Raw genomic sequence first — 12,889 nt, 5'->3', positions numbered from 1 at the left:
GAAAAAACTACAAATCCCCGATGTTTTAGGCAACCTTCAAATCTCTGCAATTATAGGTACCACCAACATCCTTAGGAAAACCCTTGATCTTTGAAGCTCCTGGTTTGAAACCAGGATTAAAGGAAATCCTCTGGAAATTAATCCCATTTCTTTCCAGAGAGACGTTCATAAACGAAATCAGAATTATTATTATTATTATTATTATTATTATCATTATTATTATTATTATTATCATCAATATTATTATCATTATTATTATTATTATCATTATTATTATTATCAATATTATTATTATTATTATCATTATTATTAGCATTATTATCATTATTATTATTACTATTATTACTATTATTATTATTATCATTATTATTATTATTATTATCAATATTATTATCATTATTATTATTATTATTATTATTATCAATATTATTATTATTATTATTATTATTATTATCAATATTATTATTATTATTATTATTATTATTATTATTATCAATATTATTATTATTATTATTATTATTATTATTATTATTATTATCATCAATATTATTATCATTATTATTATTATTATTATTATTATCAATATTATTATTATTATTATTACATTACCAAATTTTTGAGATGATGATTGATTATTCATATTACTTGGATTCTTCCAACTACTGTTCTCATCTTGAGTGTTATTTTCACAAGGACCTGCAGCATAGTGGATTAAGTACTTGGTAATATTCTGTAATAAAGTTACATTTTTTTTGGGGGGGGGGGGGTCGAAAGATTTGAATTCTAGTGTGGGCGACACTCAAAATACAATTGCAAATTATGTAGGACTTCTATGCAATCGTGACTGATGGGATGAGATCATGCTACCCCTGCGGATTAAATAAAGGGTTTCGTTTGAAATTTCGTGCTGATTTCTGAGCTTGATAGAAAGATTCCCAAGTTGACAAGATACACCTGAAGAAGGTTAGAGATTACATCAACCAGAGTAAAAGAAATATTCGTGATGAGAACAGTAGTCCAAATAATCCAAATAATATGGATTATTATAATTTTTTACTACCACATGTCATTATCAGTGATTGCTTACTGACCAATGGCTTTCCCCTGGAATCCAAAGAAGTCAAAATTTCAGTTTGCAAAACAATAGATTTGTTTTAATTTTAAAAACGTGTATAAAAAAAATAATAGTAAGTTTAAAAAAATGTTTTTTGTTTAAATTAAAAAAAAAAAATTTTTTTAACTTTGTTTTTTATTTTGTTCTTTATTTTTTTGTTTTTATTTTGTTTTTATTGTTTTTTTTTAATTAAAAATTTTTTTTTATTTTGATTTAATTTGCTTACTCCTTTTTCTTCAGAATTGTTATCTGATCCTACGTATGGGCGAAGAACGCACCAGCATGGCCAACATTGTTGTCCAGCAACTGTGTGAAGCTTTCCAACAACCGACGATGCTTCAACATGCGTTAACATTTGTACAAGTTCTTGTAGAAGCCTGTACATATGGTGCGGTTCACCACAAAAATGAAAGGTGCGTTTTATTTAATTTTTTTGTTTTTTAATATGAGACCTTGAATCTGTTGAGACAGTTGATTGCCTTACAACATTCAATAAACAAAAATATTATCAAATTAATTCGGCAAACCTCGCATCTTTTCTATAGTATTCATATCTGGGGACATTTCTTCTCTATAAATGGAAAAAAAGTTTGGGTTTTTTTTTTTTTTTGCTGCTTTTTTTGAGTAGAAGATTTCTCCAGAAATATAAAAATATTTTCCATTATCCATACTTTATTAATAGTAGTGTTGGAACTTTTTCGTGTATCGATATCAGAACTGGAAAAAATTGTGTCTATTTTCCGATGGCAAAAAACTTTTTTTTGTTTTTTCTTAATTATTTGTTTTTATTTAAAACTTAATTTTACTGCTAATAAAATGATAAATATTTATTGATTTTAAATCATTAAAAAGAAAGAAATCCATAGATCGCCATTCCAAGGTGTAATTTTTACATTTGTGCGAATATATGCACATATTACATGTTTTTTTGTTTTTTTTTACAGTAATCCAAAAATTAACAACTTTATGGATAAATATTTAGAGATTTAAAAAGAATCGGAATCAATAATTGTATTGGAATCAAAAACAAAACTTGGAATTGTCTCATTACAGATTAACAGTACATTAAAGATTGACTGAAAGAATAAATAAATAAGTGTTCTGGCGTGATGTTGATCTACCCTATTTCATAGGAGCCCTAACTCTTTGGTAGCGCTTAAAGTGGTTATCCCATCATCAATTGTATAATATCAGGATGGTTGTAGTGCCATGTCATGCATGGAGAGGGATCTTGCACCCATCGCCGATGGGCATTTCTAAGGCTACAATTCTGTGGACAAAGAGTCGGCTGATGGTCGTCTTGTGTTGCGTGTTTAAGTATTATGCACATCCGCTTTCTTGAGCACCTCTCACCCTAAAACAAACTATTAAATAAAATGATAGTTCAATCAAAACCTATGACCAAACCAGACACAAACTCAAACAAAACCAAATCATCTTCTCCCTTGAGGCTTGCATTCACAAATATCCGCAGACTTAGAACTAACTTAGATGATGTAGAATCATTTCTTCTAGCAAACTCCTCGGATACGTGAAATGCCTACACTCTTCCACTCCTCTAACAACTTTAACATGCCTGGTGACCTCCCACTTTGCTGTAAGGACTCAGACATATGCACAAACTTGGAGTCTATATTCAAAACATCCTCCCCTTGACTAGAGAATCCAAACTAAAATGAGACGACCAGGCCTTCGTGTGCTTTAGACTAAACCTGCAACATAATGTTAGCTACTTATATTTTCTCTACCATTTTCCCTCGACCCAGACTGTACCCTAATTAACCAAGTGTATGACAGCATAGATGCAGCACTCTCCCTAGATACATGTGTTTGGTAACTTCAATGTCAACCACACTAATTGGCTTGGTTTCTCTAGTTACATAGGTGCAGCTGGTAGCATATTGATATTCATAAAAACGATCTCCCTGATAAAATTGCCTCTGAGATGGATATGCTTGCTGAGGACACTATGCTCTATAACAGACAAGGGGAAAACTAATGCGGCATAATCACATTTGATACATCCAGTTTCAGCCCCATTCTATTACAGAGTGGAGGTCTTCCGGTTAAGCAATGATGAGCTTTGCCAGTACCATATGGGTAACCATTTGGGACTTCCAGGTGTTGTATGTGCTCTCTGCTTATCTCAGCATTTTTTCCAGTCTTCCTGGACTTCTCTCCTTTCCACTGGACTCAAGCAGTGCCGATTCAAAAGAGGTGTGGTTCGAGATTGTGCAACCCTTGCCACACAATTACATGTGCAGGGGGTATCCTTTGTCTTTAAAGACTGAACAGAGGCATCAGACATATCTGAAGAAATGTCTAAGACTCTAAAGGAAGACCTCCACTCTGTAATAGAATGGGGCTGAAACTGGATGATAATGTTCAATGCCGCCAAGTCTAAACTTATTTACTTTAATAATTACAAGAAACCCTCTGAACCACTGATTGCCATGGCTAATGATATACTACCTGAAAGTTCCTAGGCTTAACATTCACAGACAACATGAATTGGAACAAATGCATTGAGGTAATCACCAAGGCTGCTGCAAGGAAGGTGGGCTCTCTCTTCACCAAGCTAGAAGTTTACTCACACCTGAGAGTATCCTGTATCTCTGTTGTGTAATAGGGGTTCGTATTGGAGAGATGACGGGGAGTTCATATTGGGCACATATATAACAGGACTCATGTAATGCAGACATAACGATAGTGATGAGGGAGAGAAGACAGTTCTTTTAACATATCTTGGAGAAGGGGAGACATTTCTTGTGATGGAGGAGATGGGGCACATAACTTGGAAGGGTTTACAAAGTTCGTTATAAGATGATAAACACATTACCTTTTTCGTTTGTGATGAAGGATGACACAAGACAACCTTACAAAACAATGATGATTGCTTTATTCATCTGATCGACCGGTCGATTAATGTCAGGAATTCAAATGGTATGGCTACATTGGTTTACTCCTCTCCCCTCTCCTCCAAGTGGCTCTGACTCCAACTCATCAATTGACCAACTGACTGCCAACTGACTTGCTCTCCGACTGACTCAAATCAGAACCCATAATATGGAGAAATGTCCTTTGTCTATGATGTCAAAAGTGTGTTTTTCAAACGTGACCAATTTCACGTGGCTTAACATGTTTGTCCAACACACTTTTGACAACAAAAGAATCCTCAATTCTAAACTAACCTATTTTTAAACAATATAATTTAATTTGCATTGTTCATTCTTTTACTGACATATTTAATATTCAGATTTCTAAAAGAATTAACAATCAACTCTTTTTTCCGATATAAACAATATTTAACTATTCTAATAGAATTTAACAATAGACTAGATTTCTAACATTTCATTTCTTAACTTTGCCTGCAGGGTTCGATTCTAGGCTTATCCTAATCTCATTTTCACTTATCTAATATTCTTCTTATTTACATGGGAAGGGGACAGCCCTTCCCTGTAACATCTCTACAAAGCCACTATTCGCCTATGCATTGGATATTATTGTCACATCTAGGCTGGTGCATCTGCCACAAGGTTTTCGCTCCTAGATAGGGTTCATAAAAGAGTCATCAACCTAATAAGTCCCACACTGTCAGCCAAACTCCATCCTCTGTCCCATCACCGAAATGTGCTCCGACAAACCAGACAAGCAGCAAAATCCTACCCCTACACTGTAGAGATCCCTTGATGCTATAAAACCTCACATAGCTTCTTCTCTCGAACTGCTAGATTTAGAAATTCCCTCCAAGGCCCCTGCTTCCCTGGCTGTACTGACATTCAGAAGTTCAAGTGTAATGTGAACAGACATCTTGCTGCCCAACTCCCTGCATAGAATCCCAACAAATCTGGTCCCTGTTAGTAGCCCCTTACGACATAGTGGCATTGTGCATTGTTTGGAGTGAATAAACAATTAAAAAATATGTATAGAGAAAGATAGAGAGAGAGAGTTACAACCCTGGAAAATCTCATCAGTATGCCCTGTATTTAAGAATTCAGGTGATCGCTCATCCCCTTCTCAGTACAGGCCAATAAGTCTCCTGTGCGTCATGAGTAAGTTTCTGGAATCTGTGTTAAATACAGAAGTAATCAACCATCTCAGCAAAAATAACCTTCTTAATGACACTCAATATGGTTTCCGTTCTGCTAGATCTACGGCAGATGTGCTTACAGTTATATCTCATAGGATTAGCAAATTTCTCAACGGAGGCAACCTTTCTAGGGCAATTGCTCTTGACATATCTAAGGCCTTTGGTAGGGTATGGCATAAAGGTTTACTTCACAAGATCTCTAGCTATGGTATAGCTGGAAATGTCTTCTCAATTATTAAATCATTTCTTTCTGATAGGTTCATAAGAGTAGTAGTTGAGGGGCAAAAATCAGAAGCTCACAGTATTAATGCTGGTGTCCTTCAGGGGTCCATCCTGGGCTCAACTCTTTTCCTGATCTATATTAATGATCTTCCAAATCACATCCTTTCATCATTTGTAGACATTTATGCTGATGACACTACCATTTATGGTAGCACATCTAAGACAGTAAACAACCAAGTTCTCTCCGATTCTCTCTCCTCTGATCTTGAGCATGTGGTACAATGGGGAAAGGAGTGGCTGGTTACTTTTAATGCATCTAAAACCAAGCTTCTCTCTTTACATCAACAACATTCTGATCCACATCTGGCATTAATTGAAATGAATGGCTCTCGTCTTCAGGAGGCCTCAAGTTTTGACAAGCTTCTGGGCTTGACCATTACTCCTGATCTTAAATGGAACGTACATCAAATCTGTTGCCAAGGCCGCTGGAAAAATGGTGGGATCTTTCTATCGATCTAGTAGATATCTCACTGCTGATGCTATTCTCTATCTATATAAGAGCCAGGTACATCCAAGGATGGAATACTGTTGCCACATCTGGGCAGGAGCTGCTAGAAAGGACTTGTCCTGCCTTGATAGAGTTCAAAATAGACTTCGTAGCCTCGTAGGAGATGTCCTTTTGTCTTCCCTGCAACCTCTATCTCACAGAAGAGATGTTATGAGTTTGTCTCTGATGTATCGTTATTTTCATGGAAAGTGTTCGACTGAGCTTCAGTCTATGGTCCCCCCTCACCAAACTTTCACAAGAAACACTCATCTAGCTGAAAACAATAATTCCCCCCACTCTTTATCTGTGCCTAAACCTAAATGTAGATCCCATGAACAAAGTTTCTTTTTTAGAACTGCACGCCTGTAGAATTGTCTTCCGTTTTCCTGCTTTCCGGCTGACTACAATATGGTTTTCTTCAAGTCTAACGTAAATAAGTTCTTGATGAGCTGTTCCATATAAGTTAACAAATTTACCGAATTTTCATTACTAATGATTACTATATTGTCCAATTTCTACTGTACACTCTTTAACCTTATCCTTGAGTGGCCTCTTGGCCTTGATAATGTGGTGATGCCTGTGTAAAAAAAACAAACAAAAAAAAACACAGTGTCATAGTAGTTATGGCATAGTCATTGGTGACGACCATAGCCACAGTATCTGATGCAAACTTTCTGTAATATATTATTCTGTACTTCTGTAAATATGCCATTTTTTATCAACTTTTAAGATCACAACAATTATAGGAGTTGTATTCTCAGAAAAGTTAATTGAACTTATAGGTAATATTATTAGTTCTTTCTAATTTTTTTTTTTTTTTTTTTTTGAGGAAGGGGTGATAAGTAGTTCTCTTTAATTTTTTTGTAGTAAATAATTAGTCTATGTTTTCAGACCTGAAAGGATTAAAATTGTAAACATTTTTCTGGAACTGCAATGGTTTCTCGTTTTGATATCTAGCGATTTCACATAGGGTGTTCTTAACTGATACTGATTTACTATTGATTGATCTACTCTATTTCAAAAATAGATGGACTCTTCCAGACAATATATATATATATATATTAGTGGCCTGGCAAGGCCACAGGGGAGACAACTAAAGCAGCAAAAATTGAAGCTGGCCTGCAGGGCACTATATATACAAGTGTAGGAAAATTTGGGCATATTTTATTGATTTGAAAATATAGGTTCTTTTTTACTAATTGTCATACAATTTTAACTATAAAATAGTATTATAATCTTCCAAAAGCCTTCAATCATGTAGTTTCGTCTCATAGAACCAAAGATATAAGCAGTTTAATCTTCAATTTGGCTACCTGTATAGATTATATCCATATATAGATATTCTACCTTTTTTGGCAATTTTATAAGTTCCAAATCTGTGTGACCATTGATCAGAATTTAACAAGTGAAGGCTCGTTAAAAATTGTGTATTAGGCTATGTGACATTTGCCCTTAAGGTTGCACATTAAGGTGATCATCCATCATCCAGAACCTATTTTTGGCACTTTTTTAAAGCCATAAAATGTTTCAATCATAGTCATTTGTTTTCCTAGTTATAAAAATTATATATAAATTATACAATATCTGATATTTCCCCAAAACATCTGGCCTTGATGGAGAGGACACTAAAACTTGCTGCTATGTTTTCAAATGATCTGAAATAACAGCAAGGGTAGACTTGATTCCAAATATTTCTCATATGTTATATCTTCCCTCTTTCGTTTTCATACATTCATACACAAAGTAAATTTCACAGTGTATAAGGATTATTTGATACTGGAGATATTCATAATCGAACCCTATTTCCAAAAGAAGGGAGATATAACATATGAGAAATATTTGGAATCATGTCTCCCTTTGCTGTTATTTCAGATCATTTAAAACCATAGCAGCAAGTTTTAGCCTCCCCTCCATCAAGGCCAGAGGTTTTGGGGAAATAGATATATATGAGAGAGAGTTACCACTTAATTATTATTGGCCTTTCAATAAGATTTTGAAGAAAAATCTAATGTATAAAAAGCACTATGTCTGTCTGTCTGTCTTCATATTTTCAAACTCTATCTCTTCTAAAACTAACAGTCGCAGACTGGCACTAGAGGCTTCAAATGATTGGTTTTTTTATGAACCATTCTTTTATGGTCTCCAATTAAAATGGTTTTTAAAGGGTCAAAAAGGAGTCAAAACTGAAAAAAATCGTTATACATTTTGTACATTCATCTTAGTTTATTTTTAATCAGTTCATATGCGTGTAATGTTGGTAATGTGGTAACATCACCAGCTTTGAATGCTAGTTTTGCTTTCAGTTTCGATTCTAACTGATCGCACCCAAATACTTTTTTTTTCACTTTTGAAATCACGACTCTATAATAATGGACAAATTACAATATCATATTTAAGCATATTTTACAACCAGGCAAAGCCCCCCCCCCGCCAGTATCACATATATTGTTTTAAATTATTTGTTTTCGTTAATCTTCTCCTTCACCCTATCATTTCATTTTTTTTTTTCACATTGCAAACATCCTTATTAATTACCTATATGTCACTATTTGTCAGTCATACTTCTTTCGGTATCTCCCTTCTGGAATCAACTCAATTTTAATTTCCATCTTCAAACTTATTTTATGACATGTGGTTAAGTCAGTGTTTTATAGCTAAAATAGCAACTTGGGTTCAGATGATTGTATACAATTAGTATTTAGATTTGTTGCTGAGAACATTTAGCCCAGGATGATAAGATTCATTCTGGAGATGTCCTCATGGTGCAGACCCTCCCCTACATTTCTGACCCTCCTACCACAATTACGTTATGACTAAGGCAAAAAGGCAATTAACTGCTACGAATCATTGTGAAAGGTGAAAATGATAATTTACAAAAGAGTTTCAGTTCTGCACATCCTCGAATAACCAATTAAGAAAACTGCATTTTTATCGTTTTCATTTTTGTTGTGTCTCATGCTAAGGTGGTAACATTTTGACATTAAACAAAAACGTGCAAAAGTAAATGACCATGTTGCCTCTTGTCGTCATTCATGACTGGTTGTGATCCCTGCGTGGTTGTTGATCTTTGGCTTCCTCTGTTTAGCAAGGCAAACAAAACGTCTCATGCATAAAAATACAACGGCAACTTTCTGAGCTTTCAAAGGTTTTATTTAGAGAATTTACACGTTGGGGAGAGACTAAGTCAATTATTTACTTAATTTTCTTAACATAGTCTTAATGATGGGCGATACACGAACAGTCTCGAGGCAACATTCACTTAGATTATTTATATTGTTCAGCATATATCTTCTGTATCACTTCCAATGAGAGACTAACTAGAAATTTTGTTCTCTTGCTGAAATATTTGACATTATCTCTATGTCGTATCATTCAACACCTGCATTTCTAGCACGTTTTGTCCAGGAAACCAACTTTTAACTCACCCACTTCAGTCACGCCACCTCTATATTTCCATTTGCCACCAGATTATCTTGACATGTACAAATGTAAGCGTCGCAAAAATTCGCAAAAAAATCACGAGAAGCCCTTTATGCCAGACGTTATGAAAGGCTTTAGATATATCAAGGGCTACAGCTCTAGCTTCACCTGCCTAATTTATTTCTCTTAATCATTATTTACTGGTGTAGGGTCTCAGAATATATGATTCCTATCTGTTGCCATTTCACTTGTGCAACCCGCCAGGATCAGGTTGCCATCAACTGTTCCCTCCCATGTCTTAAGCGGCCTACTATGTAGCTTGGAGCCATGTGTAACACATTTTAGTGTTTCAAATGACTGACAGTGTAACCATACCAGTTAAGATGTCATTGTGTGATGCAAATTTCTCATGGAAGCCTAATTTGATATTGATGAAAAATAATAAATATGGTGGATGATGATGATGATGATGATAATGCAACAGCACTTACACTAGGTGGGTTGAGCCGACTATCTCTGAAGGAGGAAGTGTCGTGGAGATATAAAATCTACAAGTGCTCCCCAGTCGCTTGTAAATCCCCATGTGGAGACATGACAATGTGAAGTTTTTGGCCTTCTTGCAGGGAGGTGCCAACATCCTTTTATATACAGCACCAGGTATTCCCAAATAGTCATCCATCTCGTACTAAACAGGTTCAACATTGCTAACATCATATATATATATATATATATATATATATATATATATATATATATATAAAGTAAAATTAAAAGCCAAGAACAATGCGAGATTTTTTTTTTATATAGAGTAAAATTAAATGAAAACAAAAGAAATAGATTTCTTTCTTTTGTTTTCATTTAATTTTACTCTATATAAAAAAAAAATCTCGCATTGTTCTTGGCTTTTAATTTTACCTTATAATTTTCTTCAACAATGGTTCAAGCAAACTACAATCTACTTATATATATATATAATATTCCTATTTACTGCCTCCCGATGAGTTGCAGAGTTAAATACAAGGTCGGTTTTAATGTGGGGAAAATCCAGCTCCCCAAAAAGGAGCACTCTGGATAGGAACAAAAATTAAAATTTTCTTAGTCATGAAGGATTTCTTCTTCACTGATCGAGGACAGCAAAAGGTGAAGTGTAGCATCAGAACAGATATTACACTCTGATCTTGGCTCAAATATATAATGATGTTAGTTAAATTGAGATTCATAATATTGCGTATTTAGTAATGATAAGCAACATTTGGATTGTTTGGAGCGTTATTCTCAATCAAAGGAATCACCCACTCTTGCTTGTTTTTATATATATATATATATATATATATATATATATATATATAAGTCTTTCTGACATCTATTTAAAACTGTATACAGATAGGATTATCTCCCTTGTTTATATTGCTTGTTTATCTATATACATAAAAGGTAAAAGTGGCGTGCACATTTTTGTATGTCCGCGAAAGACTTTTTTAGGTGGGGGGGTTCTCGAGAGGGTTACTATTTTGGAGAACTTTTTATATACTCCTTACATTATAATATGTACGATTTGCGAACGGACGTCGTCTTTACATTTATTTCAATTGACTTTTATAAAATTCCCTCTATTCTGTCCTTTCGCGTGTTTCTTTGTCTTTTTCGTGTAAATAAAGCAAAACTAATCAAAGCGAAGTAAGCCGCCTGGCTTTCCTGCCAGTAACATCTTGAATGCAATTAGCTTTGATCAATGTTGGGAAAACCCTTCATATCAGACAATTGCTATTCATTTGAGAGTTCCCTTTTTTTGGGAGAGCTTGTTTCCCCAACATCATGGGGAAATGAATAAATGAAACAGCAGAAAGCTGAACTGGCTTTCAGCCAACTTTCATTTCTGTGCCTGCGTGAACTCATTCACTTAGCAAGTTAATGTTTTGATTGACATCGATAAATTTGAATGCTTTTCACTTCCTCTCGCGTCGTAGCGTAGCGGTAAGATCTCAGCTTTTCTTCCACTTTCTTTTCTGCCTTCACATCATGGGTTCGAGCCTGCCTACCTGCCTACTAACACTTTTGTTCCAAACACCCAGGCAACGCTGGGCACCCTCACAATTCATAAAAGTAAAAAGTTTTTTAACATCTATTTAAAACTGTATACAGCTAGGATTATCTCCCTTGTTTTTGTTTAAGACTCTCATCTTAACTGCCAAAGTTTTTTTTTGTTTTTTTTGTATTTGGTTTGTTTCTATACTGTTTACATTCTATTCTGTTTCTTTTTTCAGATATCGTTTGGATGTCTGTGCCTTCATTGAAAACCAAAAGGGGCAATGTGCAGTAAATGAACTTCAACCCGAGTAAGTTGAAACGTTTGCATATAATTTCAGAAAATCATCTGATCTCAATCAGCTTATCAGCCAAAAAGAAAGATTTTTTTATTGGAGTGATGTTCTGTACTTTCTACAGCATATGTAGTCTGCTCAATAGGCGGTGATGTTTCTATATAGTTGTAGTAATAGTAGTTATGGTGGTCGTCGTAGTGGAGAAATAGAAGCAGAAATTATTGTCTTCCTCTTTTTCTTTGGTTCTGTAATGAGCTAACAGTTAAAAAAAAAAAATAAATAAATGCTAACGACAACATTCATTTTCCATGTTGCAGTATTTTCTTACAACATTGTAAAATCGCATATCGCATAAGCTTCTCATCGCCCAATTCCCAGAACTTCGACAGCGATGTCTGACTCCAATCAGTTCACCAGCCAAAGAAAAAGATCTTCTTATCCACTTTGTTACATGCCACTTTGGACTATCTGTCTGTGATATCATATGCTGACACGTAGCTCTAATTCTGATCTTTAATTGCTAGTGGAATTTTCCACTTTTTTACTTAATTTAATTTTATGTGGAAATTTCTGGGGTTTTCATTTTTATTTTTTTTTTATTTTAAGTATTATTTTAACACATCCATGACCAAATATTGCTGCAAAGTATGTGTTAGTATTACTGGAGTGCAGATCTCTACTTTATCATTGGTAATCTGCTCAATGGGTAGTGATTATATTTTAAAGTGTTGTAAATACATATCACATGAATTACTTCTTACCTGGTCTTTTTGTAAACTGGTGGATATAGAAAAAAAGATGTCTGAATTCACTCAGTTCACCAGCTAAAGAGAAACGCTGTACTAGCTTTGCTTCAGGGCCCGTGGCGCAGTTGATAGAGACGTTGAATCTCTACAGTTCCAGATGAACATTGTCTGAAGATAGCGGTTTCAATCCCACCCAAAGCGTGCCAGAGGTTTACTTGGCCAAAATGTGGTGAGACGACAACAACTACGGATGGCAGTGATGGCTGAGAATGCAGTTAGGAGATTCAAGGTTCCTATCCGTCGCGGTTACCACCTGACGAAGGCCAGAGGAATAGTTGGCTGAAACGTTGTGAATAAACAAACCAATAAAAGATGAAAAAACAACAACTAATAAAGATGAGAATAATAGTCTGAAATAAAAATAAATTA

At 34.7% G+C, this 12,889-nt stretch overlaps 1 protein-coding gene across 2 annotated transcripts in view; it reads left to right on the top strand.

The window, feature by feature from the left end:
• The window catches only part of LOC145260409 (tRNA (guanosine(18)-2'-O)-methyltransferase TARBP1-like), a 126,054-nt gene that overhangs the window by 82,331 nt on the left and 30,834 nt on the right, over positions 1-12,889 (top strand). For both annotated transcript variants that reach the window (XM_080118388.1, XM_080118389.1), the window contains exons 15-16: positions 1,355-1,527; positions 11,658-11,729. In XM_080118388.1, the coding sequence (XP_079974514.1) occupies positions 1,355-1,527; positions 11,658-11,729 (245 nt within the window). The remainder of the gene's footprint in view (positions 1-1,354; positions 1,528-11,657; positions 11,730-12,889) is intronic.

This window comes from Euprymna scolopes, chromosome 36 (genome assembly GCF_053919585.1).
Source record: "Euprymna scolopes isolate OS-2025 chromosome 36, ASM5391958v1, whole genome shotgun sequence".
Lineage (NCBI taxonomy): Eukaryota > Metazoa > Mollusca > Cephalopoda > Sepiida > Sepiolidae > Euprymna > Euprymna scolopes.
Note: the sequence above shows the minus strand (reverse complement) of the source record. Positions and strands in the feature narration are given on the sequence as shown.